This window comes from Vanellus vanellus (assembly GCF_965231255.1).
Source record: "Vanellus vanellus genome assembly, chromosome: 6".
In the NCBI taxonomy this organism is placed as follows: domain Eukaryota; kingdom Metazoa; phylum Chordata; class Aves; order Charadriiformes; family Charadriidae; genus Vanellus; species Vanellus vanellus.
In genome coordinates this window covers 13,869,087-13,879,517 of record NC_138911.1, presented here as the reverse complement: position 1 = coordinate 13,879,517, position 10,431 = coordinate 13,869,087, and the positions used below count along the sequence as shown (strand labels likewise).

Below are 10,431 nucleotides of genomic sequence, written 5' to 3'. Positions count from 1 at the left end.
ACACTCGGGGGAGAGGGTGGCCTTGGTCGGAATGGCCTTAATGAGTGGGAAACCCATTCACGTGCGTGGTCATAAGAAGACCTGATGAAGAGTGGGGAAGGGCTAAAGTCCCTCGGACTTTTTTCCCCCCTTTTTACCTCCCTGGTGAATCTGTGCCTGACATTAAGGATGCTTTGCCTTTCAAACCCTCTGTGCCTTGGCTCAGCACCCGCTTGTAGGGGCAATAAAACCTCCCTCCCCACCCCGTGGGTATTCACAGAGGTTCATTCAGCAGGGACGTGGTGGAGTCACCTTTCCTGCAGGTATTTAACAGACAGCAGACGTGGTGCTGAGGGACGTGCCTTAGTAGTGGTTTTGGCAGTGTTAGGTTGATGGCTGCACTTGATGATCTTAAAGGTCCCTTCCAACCTCGACAATTCTATGATAATTCTATTAATGTTGATGAAGCACCCAGCGGCGGGAGGACAGCCCACGAGGAGATCCCCAATTCCCCCTTTCGCGCTGGGTTCGGAGGCAGAGTGCGGAGGATAGGGATGGCCCCGGGGCTGCCACCACTCGCCCGTTAAAAAACAAATTGGTGCGGTACCGGAGAGCCGGACCCGGTAACATCGCTGCTCGACTGCTGCTCCCGCCCGGCCCCGTTTCCCGCGGCCTCCCGCCGCGCCGCCCGCAGACCACGCCCCCTCATGCATATATTCGCCCTTATTAGCATACCGATGAGGCGGGCCACGCCCCCCAGGCGGCCATTTGTAGCCGCGGCGCCCTGGCTGCGGGGGCGGGCGGCGCTCCCTCCCCTCAGCTTCGCTCCGCTCTGCTCCGCACCGCTCCTCTCCCCTCGGCTCCGCCGCACCTCACGGCGGGGCGCTGCCGGCGGCGCACTCGGCGGAGGGCAGGGGCCTGCGGCTGCTCAGCCCCGGCGGCCCGAGGAGGAAGAGCGAGAGAGAGAGAGGCGCCGGACCCGGCGGCGCTGCCGCGATCGGCTCGGCTCGGCTCGGCTCCCCCATGGCCGCGGGCTGCAGGGACGGCCCGGGGCAGGAGAAGTACCGGCTGGTGGTGGTGGGCGGCGGCGGCGTGGGCAAGTCGGCGCTCACCATCCAGTTCATCCAGGTGAGGGGGCCGCGACGCCCGATGGAGGGGAACCGCTCCGCCCGGCCGCGGCGCCGGGGCCTGGGCGCTGCCCGGCGCTCAGCGCAGGGGGGGGGGGGAGCGGGAGGGGGGGGCCGGGGCCAGCGCGGCGGGCGGCAGCTCCCGGAGGCGCCGCGGGCTGTCGGCGGCGGCGGCGTGACCTTGAGGGGCCCGGGGCGGTGCGAGCCCCCGGGAAGGTTCTGGAGGGTGGGAAGGGGCGGCTGCCGTTTCCCCCCCTCCGCCCGCCATCCCCTTCCCCGGCCCGCCGGGGGGGTGGGGGGGGGCCTCCGGCGCCGGCGGGGCGGGCACGGCGCCGGGGGTGCGGGATGGCCGGGACCGGTGGGGCGGGCGGGGTCCGGCCCCGCGCTCCGCCCGGGAAGCGGCGGCGGCGGTAAGCGGCGGAGAGCGGTGACACTCGGCGTCCGGCTGGGAAATAGCTGCCCCCGGGGCTGAGCCGCCGCCTACCCTGTGGCGGCCCGGCGAGCGGCCGGGGAGCTCCGGTAGCCCCCGAGGAGAGGAGAGGAGAGGAGAGGAGAGGAGAGGAGAGGAGAGGAGAGGAGAGGAGAGGAGGGGGTGTGCGGGGGCCGAGGGGGGCACCCTGCGCCGCCTCGGACCGGCGATCGCCCACCGCCCCTCCGGGCTCCTGCGCTTCGTGCTGCAACTTCCAGATGATTGAACTTTGGTTTGTGTTGTTTGTTTGTTTTTTTTTCTTTCCCGTACTCATTTTCGGTAAAAAGCATGACAGAAGGGGTGATGTAAAGCGTGCGTATCAGCCTCACGAGGAAGAGCCTTTTTTTTTCCTGTTCCGCTACTAATTCAGCCATACCCCTCCTATTATTTATTTTCATCTTCTGCCCTGTTGCTTTTGGCGTTCCTGCTGCTGTCACGGGGGCGTTATTAACCTGCCCCTGCCTGCTCACGGTGGAAGGAGGAGACGGCTTCTTGCTGGTGTCGCTGGTGGCAGATGAGCGCATCTGGAGAGAATGACTTTTTTGTTGGATTTCTTGAATTCCACGAGGAGAGGCCGTAATATTCTACCTACCCTTAAGACGGGCTGTTTGACAGCGAGGCAAACTTGTCTTTAACGCTTAGGGCAATGATAATTCTCAAAAAATACTTTGTCAGAACAGATGATCTGATAGCAAATGGGCTATTTTTTTGCTTCAAATTTTCTTCCCTAATGTCCGCATCTGTTTGATAGTTCTCTGTGGAGAACTCAAGCTCTGCAGCATAGACTGAGTAACTACACAGAAAATGGCACTTTCAAAATCTGGGTAAGCTCTGGATACTGAATACTTGGAAGATCGGGTATTGTACGGGACATTAAAATAACTGACACTTGAGGAGAATGAGTTCTTTGGAAATTAGTTTGAATGGTGTGTTTGAGATGGAAAGGAAATATGTGTTGTACCGGTGCCTTATCAGAGGTGTAGATGGCTCGTCAGGTACTGGTAAGATACTGACTCACCGGTCTGTTTGAAGGGGATGGGGCCGAAATAACTGCGGTCCCCTCAGCGTGTGGATTGAATTCCTCATTACAGAGATAATTAATATCTGTGGTTGACTGAAGCTGGTTTAGAGTGCCATTTGCTCAAACGTGGTACTGTTGCTTTAGATGGTGTTGCCCGTATCTTCGTCTGGGTGTCTAAACTGGTTGTGGCAGCAAAGTGTGCTGCAGCTGGACACAGCTTAAGTTCAGTTCTGAGATGCTGCTGTCTCGGAAAATGTTGCCAAATGGATCTCTGGAGTCCCTGGCTATGCTAAAGGCTTTTAGGTAATTTTAACTTCACTAAAGAAAAAGCTGTAACTTCTGTTAAAGGCATAAGGAGGAAGAAAAAAGTGAAGTTCACACCTGATGCCTTGGTATGTCTAATTATTTTAATAGCAGTAAGGTTCTGCTGAGTACTGGATAACTTCAATATTTGAGTTCTGGGAGAAATTCATTTTTTAAAGTAAAAGCTTCAGCTGCATTCCTATAGAAATAAAAGTTTTGGCTTAAATGCTGTGACTGACACTTGTCTTCCAGTGAATATCTGCAAAAGAGGAACTGTGTCTGTTTTGTCACGTATAAGGATCTCTTCAAATTAACAGCAGAAAAAGAAATAGTTCACTTTGAAAGAGCGGTGAGGGAACAGCACTGTACTGTTAAGCTGACATGTTGAGGGTGAATTTTTCAAAACAACTTATTGTCAGTTTGTATTAAGTTATTTAGTCTTTTTGCCCTCTCAGATGCTTTATCTTGAGATAAAATCTTGCCACCACAAAGTGATGTTTAGCAGAACATTCAATCTTCTGGAGGAAAAAAAAAAAAAAAAAAGACAAACAGCTGGGAAATAAAGGCCTTCTGAGCAGAACCTGAGGTGCCTCAGAGAGGAGTTTTGTATTGTTTCCATGCTTGCGATGTGATTACAGACAATAGGAGATGAGGCTTGGTGTATGATTTGTATACCACAGGATCTTCCTGAGCTCTGAAAGCTCGTGATGTTATCAAGCGTATGCGATGCCATACAGCCAGTTGTGTAGTTTCTGTATGGCAAGTGCATTGCCAAATATGTTGTTTGTCTTCTAAGACCGCATAGAAACTGCTCCAAATTGCTTTAAAATTGATTACAAGCACGTCACATGCTTCATTTTTGGAATGTCTTAGGATTAAGTGACAAACTCGTAGCCGCCGTCACAAAAACATGGATCGGTACTAGCTCTTGCCACATGACGAATCTTGATGTCAGGGAAGGATTTCAGTTCTCTTTTGCCTCTTTATTGCTTGTCTTTAAAATATGGCTGTCATCAACTCGGTTTTGAGGCTTAAAAAGGAAAGTTTCTTCCTACTGGTACTAGTAAATATTTCCACACTTGGTCTTGCTTTCCTATAATCCTGTGTTTAATTTTCAGTAAATCAGTACTCGAGTACAGTTGCCTTTGCCTTTACTTCAGTGCAGCTGATTATTTTCCAGTAAACAAGGCTATTGTGGTGATAGGATATCATGGGAAAGCGTGTGCCGTGATTTATATTGTGTCTTTGAAAGACTAAGAGGGATTCATATTTGAAAATGGGAAAACTCTTCCTTCATTTCACGTGGAATAAATGAAAACGGGAGGAACCGGGAATGCAGAGAGAACCAGTTCATTTTTTTTTTTTTTTTACCAGCTTTCTGGGATTTATGCACAGCGCATCCTTTCCAGCCTTGCTTAGGTGTCGGTGGGGAAAAAGGTAGCGTTTCTTCTTACAACAGTAGTAATGGCTGAGGTTGGACTGCTCTTGTTATGGCAGTGATCAGCACGTAAAGGTGCCCTGTGTGTGAGAGCATCGGTTCCTGCAGATTGTTGTGCCTCAGCCTGAGCTGAAACAACAATGTTTTGATGAGGAGGCTGAGGGAGCAAACCCCTCTCATACACGGACTGGGTTCAGCATCGTTGTGCTAATTAGTAGGAATGGTACATGGGATGTAACTGGTCACTTGCTTACAGTTGCTTGTGATCTTGAGGTTTGCTTTTCAGAAGTTCGTCTAACAACTTGGGGAAACTTTAGAGCACGCGTGAGCAGATGAAAGCTCCCGGCAGTTAGGTGACTGGTGTGTTCCTCAAAATTCTTCCTCTGGGGAGATAAGCAGAGCTCAATATTGCTGTTGGTGGGCCAGGATTTCATCCTGGAAATATCAAATCATTTCCTTTAAATCAGGATATGATACACGCACTCGCTGCTATCGAGGCTGTGCGCTGTTAAGACAGGAAGCGAAGACGTCTTTAATTGCGGAGGAGAGTTGATGGGGTCTGTCGCAGCTATAAACTTTAGGAAAGCAGCAGCGAGGGGCGGTTCAACACTACGCCACAGCGTTCTGCCAAACTGTAAGCGATAGAACTAAGCATTCCTTCTCTTATTTAAAACATACACAAATAATCCATCATGCTCGTATCCCGAGAGGCAGAAAACTTTCAAAATGCGTCGCAGCCGGTTCGCTGGCCGCTTAGCAGGCTGAGGTATTTGGGAGTATGGGCTGTGCAGAGCACACAGCTGTTGCCACAATAGCTTTTCTCCAGCTGTCATGCAGAGGTCTGTCGCAAAATACCCCACATTCCCTTCTAACTCAGTCCTTTGTAATATTCAGGTTTCCTTGCTCAAAGGGAGTGCAGCCTCCCAAATACCTAATAACCCCCTGTGGTTTTTTTTTTTTTTTTTTTCTTATCCTGCAGTTGCCATTTACTTCATGCTTTTTTTTTTTTTTGTTAAACTGAACAATGTGTAACTAGTTTTAGCACTGTACAGCAAGAAAGCCACTAATGTTTTATTCTTTCAAATCTGCTCCACAAAACAGAGGATGCTTTTGATCAGAATTGTCAAAATTATTTTTCATACTGTTTTTCCTCTTCATAAAACTATAGCTTTTGTTTTGTGACAATGATGTGTATATTTTTTGCGTACTGAGTAGACTTGGTTGGATTACAAGAATGTATTAATAAATGTCACTGGAACCTCGAGATGGTATTGACTGGATGTAATTCAGTGTGGCTGAGCTGAGCTTAGTTTGTCAGTCAGCTGAATGTTAACTATGGTAATGTATGAACACATTTGAGACTGCTAAAAATGCTTGATGTAATAGAAAATATATGTAGGGGTACAGTGTTTGGTGCTTTTTGTTTGGGTGGGGTTTTTTGTTTGTTTACTGATTTTTATGTTGTATTTACAAATACAACTGTACAACTGGTAAATTTCTTAAAAAAAAAAAAATATTTTTCCAACTGCTTATAAACTGTCAGTAACAAGTTATGATTGGAGCTGAGCTTTACTGTTCTACTAAGTGGTGAGTAAAATGAGTTGGATGTAGATTTGTTGACTCTTTAATGTTAATATCAGACACTTGTCTGAAAGCAAGCATACATGACTTGCAGATGGGTGGTGAGCAGCTGTTCAGACGTTTTTTTTTTTCCTTTTTCCTTTCTTTTTCCAAGCTGCTACTTTCACAAGACTCTTAGTTCTCATTAACTATCAATGAAGCTCAAGGTGGGTTACCTCAAAGTACCTTTTATGTTTGATATAGCTGTTGGGCAAGAAAATAGCTTGTTCTGAATTTAATGGCAAAGCTCTAAAATAGAGTGGTAAAAGCAGATTGAAAAGCAACAACTGAAAATGCAGCTGGTGTTCGAGGCGGCGTGCTGGATGTTTGAAACACCCCGATGCCTTAGCGTACCACTTTTGTACGCTAGACTTGGGGGACGTGCAAATCCCTCTGCAGTATCGAGGTATTCTGACTAACCGGTGCTGACCAGCAAAAAAAAAAAAAAAAAAAAAAAAAGGTTCTTCAAGTAGGCACATAAAAAAAAAAAAAATCAAAGGAATAAAATGCCATGAATTCCAGGCTGCAGATTCATGCAGGGCTACGCTAGGACTGGTATGCTTACATTTTGATAAAGTGTGGGGCCTTCTTACGGTAAGTAGCTCAATGTAACTTAAGGTGACAAAATACAGTTTAGGAGAGCGAGCGCCTGATTGTCGGTGTCTCTTGAGGTTAAAGGTGGGGGGTGCGTGTGTCGGGGGAAGGCGGGGAGGTAAAAATCCTAATCAAAACAAAGCACTTGTGATGCAGTCACCTGGAATAATAAGGGCTGGTGGTTGCGCTTCTTGTGAAACTTGAACTGCTTGGCTCCTCGCTTCCTACAGCACTGCTACCGAACAAAAGGTTTGTCTCGCTCAGGCTAGTTTTAGATCTACAGCTTGGGAAATGGAGCGGATGGCTTTGGGCTTACCTTGCAGGCAAGAAGGAAGCATGGGTTTGCGTGTTGGTGTTCTGGTGTAGCCAGCAATGGTGTGATGCATCGTTAACTTACCCAGCAGGGACACCGTGTGTTCATCTGTGTATAGGGTAGAACTGAGCTGGTTCAAAAGCCAGCGTAAATTTGGAGTAGCGCTTACATTTTGAGATGCTGATCGTTCCAGTTTTCAGGAATTTATAACACTTTCCTGAAGTGAAATTCCTTTGAGATAACTTGAACTGCGCTGCAGTCGGAAAGCACCTTTCCACGTGTTAACCACTAGCAGCGGTTGCTTATATAGCAAGTAAATATTGACGTACCTTTTGGTTATCGGGTTGTCTTCTCCTGCCACTTGCACAAGGAGTGCTGGTGCAGCTTCCCGGATTGCTGGCCGGCGTGCCCTTTGCTCTCTCGGGGATGAATAGGCAGCCGCTGGCACGTAGCCCTGTTCCTCCTTCCCGTGCTAGAGGGAGAGGCTCTTGCTTCTGGTTTTGGCTGGAGCTCTGAATTCCAGTATTCAATAGTGGTGGTAAAGGGTGGCTCTTATAAGTAAAGCCCTTACACTGGTAGAATTTTGAGGGACCGGAATGGCTCCTGGTTTTGCGACCTGTCTGTATTTACCGAAAGCGTTACCAGCACTGAAAATGTTGTGAGTGAGGTCCTCGAGGTACCCGGAGATAAATACCAGCCTTATGAAGTGAAACCTAGCAGTCTTCTGGCTAGCTGGTAGGAAGCTAGGTTTGTTTTTTTTTTTTTTTGCAGACCTTCCTAAATGAGTCACTCCTCAGGTCTAGACTGGTGCGACGCAAGTGGGTAACTTCATCGTTGGTTCTGACGATTTGGGCAGCTTAACTGCACTGGTTTGGTAGTCTTGGGGTCAGTTATGGCCATGAGCACCGTTAAAGGAAAATGCAACATTCAGGTAAATGTGGCATTTACATACTTCTTGAAATAGAACATATTTTTAGTAAAACCAGCATTAAAACTAAAATCACACCTGTAACTGCTCCCCTTGTGGTGTGCGTAGGGTTGTTGGTTTTGGTTTTTTTTTTTTTTTCCCTGTTGCTTTGCATATAACAAGTCCAAAAATTTCTGGATGTAACTTTGATCAACCCAGACAAATGTTTACTGAAAGGGGTAGAATGAATGGGATCCAGATTGAAAAGCTTAATTGTGAATAATACCAGTAGGCAGCGTTTGCCTGGCACATGGTTTGCCTCGCCGAGTTGCTGGAGTTTTGTTTCGAAATGCTGACGGATAGTAGTGGTGATCTGTTACTCCAAATTTAGAGTTGAGTGGGGTCCTCGGTGAATTGTTTCTACCTGAGCATCGGGTGAGGCCCTACCTGTTTGTCTTGAGCGGTATCTTTCTTTACTAAGAGAGAGAGGCCCTGTGACTATGAACACATTATTTTCTTGGCTCTTTTTACCTTCTGTTCTTTGCCATTTTACGTTCTGCCTCACCAGTGCGGTTGCAGCTCGGGCCTGGGGTAGCCTATAGGGCACTCTGTGGGAACGGGTGATACAAAAGAAAAATATTTCTTTCCTCCGCTTACAACTTAATTACCTGAAGTAGATAGCAGGCAAAAAGGATGTTTACTTAATCTGTTTGCTTTACCTTTTCTTTTCTGCGACGACACACCGTGCCGTATGCTTAAGCTAGTCACATCCCAGTGTGTAAACTGCCTGATACGCAGCACCGCTTCTAGATGGGACTTCCGTGAGGTTAAAATTTTAAAATTACCTTTTTTTTTTTTTTTTTTATAGACCGCTTGCTTTTATTCGGTTCCCTCTAAGAGGGCTGGCTGGAATGCAGTGCAAGGGCTGTTCATGGTGAAGTTAGAGAAGGTCACGTATTTGCGTTTGAAGCGCTTGATCTTACGACTAATCGAGCATTGCGCACAAGGCCGCTGGTCGTTAAAGTGAGGTCAGGGTTTCTTATCTGCCGCTGGAAGGGGAAAGGCTGGAGAACTTGCCCTTCAGCTGTCCCCAGGTACCCACGCAGCCTGGAACCTGCGCCGGGTGGGGGGTTCCTCAGGAGGACCCCAGTGGGCTTCTCCCCTTACTTGGGGCTGTGCCGTCTGCTCTGCTTGCAGATGGAGACCCCTCGTGGGTGATTAAGTTCTGTGGTGAATTCCCGCAACGTAGAAATACCTTCACGCACAAGCTCATAGAGGACTGAAAAGGCGAAGGTGAATTTCCAGAGGCTCGTGCGGAGCTCCCCAAAGCCGCCGTGGAAGGCGAGGGCTGCGTGCGCGGCCACCGGGGACCTGCTGAACCTGCGGCCAGTCGGGGCGGCGATGGTGCAGCTGGAGGAACTGGAGAGCCTTGAAAGTGGGGGCAAGTTGGTCGTTGGCTTTTTAGAAGTGACGTCTGGGGGGAGACACAAGGCTAGGGAAGTGTTTTTACGGGGCTTTGAGGGTTTAATTTGATAAGCTAGGACTACTAATAAGGACTGGCACAGCAGTTTACCACTATAGCTATTTACTCTGTTGAGTTCGCTGAAACTCCAGAAGCACTCGGAGTTAAAAATAACCGGGGAATGTTTTTTTTTTTTTACCCGGGATCGGTTACCCGGTCTGGTTCGCTGTGCAGCTCTGCAAACAGCTTGGTCTGGCAGTCGCGCTCGTGCGGCCAGACCTGCACCAGCTCCTCAGCCCTGTCCGGAAAGTAAACTGCAGTTTCTGGTGAATCTAGATAGGAGTGAGTTCAGATAGTAGGAATGTATGCAAAAGGGCGCTATTAAAGATAGCATAAAGTACTAGCTGCAAGGACCAGCGTGCATTAATAATTAACTAGATGTTAGCACTGACACATAAAAATGCTACAGTTCAAGCAAAAAAATCAGTGTAACGCTAATAACCGATGTATTCTGCAAACATCGTCATGCAGAAAACCTGCGAGAAGCGTTATTTCTCAGCAGATTAACCTTAAGTACACGTATTCATAACTATCATCTGTGTCACTTTCCTCAAGTCTTTTAAGCCAGAAAATAAACTTGAGCTTCCCCAAAACTTGTAAGGAAATTGTTTTTCCAGTCCTGTTCTGAATATTCTGGAGTGATATAATATGTTGAGTCACTAATTGTATTTGCTAGGAAAAGGTGAAATTTTAAAAGCACTGCAGTTACTGTTTTGAGTTTTTTCTGACAAAACAAACTTGCTCAGCTCATACCACAGAGCATCTTCAGCATTCCTCATTTAAGCAGATATAAATCTATAAACCTGCAAGCAAATCTGAATATTTTGCTTCTTATGTGGTAAGTAGACCGTGAAATGGTAGGATGCCGGTAATAAATCTGTGTGAAAAATCTGGCATCTTTGGGTAGAAAAGTGGTCTGCTAAACTTCTTCTGTTATTAGACTTAATGCTATGTAAGGAAAGTAAATGGGATTATAGTAATACGCACTGTTTCTGGTAGGGGGCTTATAAATTGTTTTCCTAGTCCTGTTTCTGTGTTTGTCTCTGCTTTTATTAAGGTCCTTTATAATCCTGTTTAAAAAGTAGTTGTTGATAATATACTTGTGTACGTCCTACCAGCCCTACTACTTAAGAGATGT

The 10,431-nt window shown here is 47.6% G+C and overlaps 1 protein-coding gene across 1 annotated transcript in view; it reads left to right on the top strand.

Annotated features, from left to right (window-relative positions):
* The first annotated feature begins 938 nt into the window (after window positions 1-938).
* RRAS2 (RAS related 2) overlaps window positions 939-10,431 on the top strand; it is a 44,089-nt gene continuing 34,596 nt past the window's right edge. Inside the window, exon 1 of the mRNA XM_082485284.1 lies at window positions 939-1,107. Within this exon, the coding sequence (XP_082341410.1) occupies window positions 1,003-1,107 (105 nt within the window). The 5' untranslated portion in view covers window positions 939-1,002. The remainder of the gene's footprint in view (window positions 1,108-10,431) is intronic.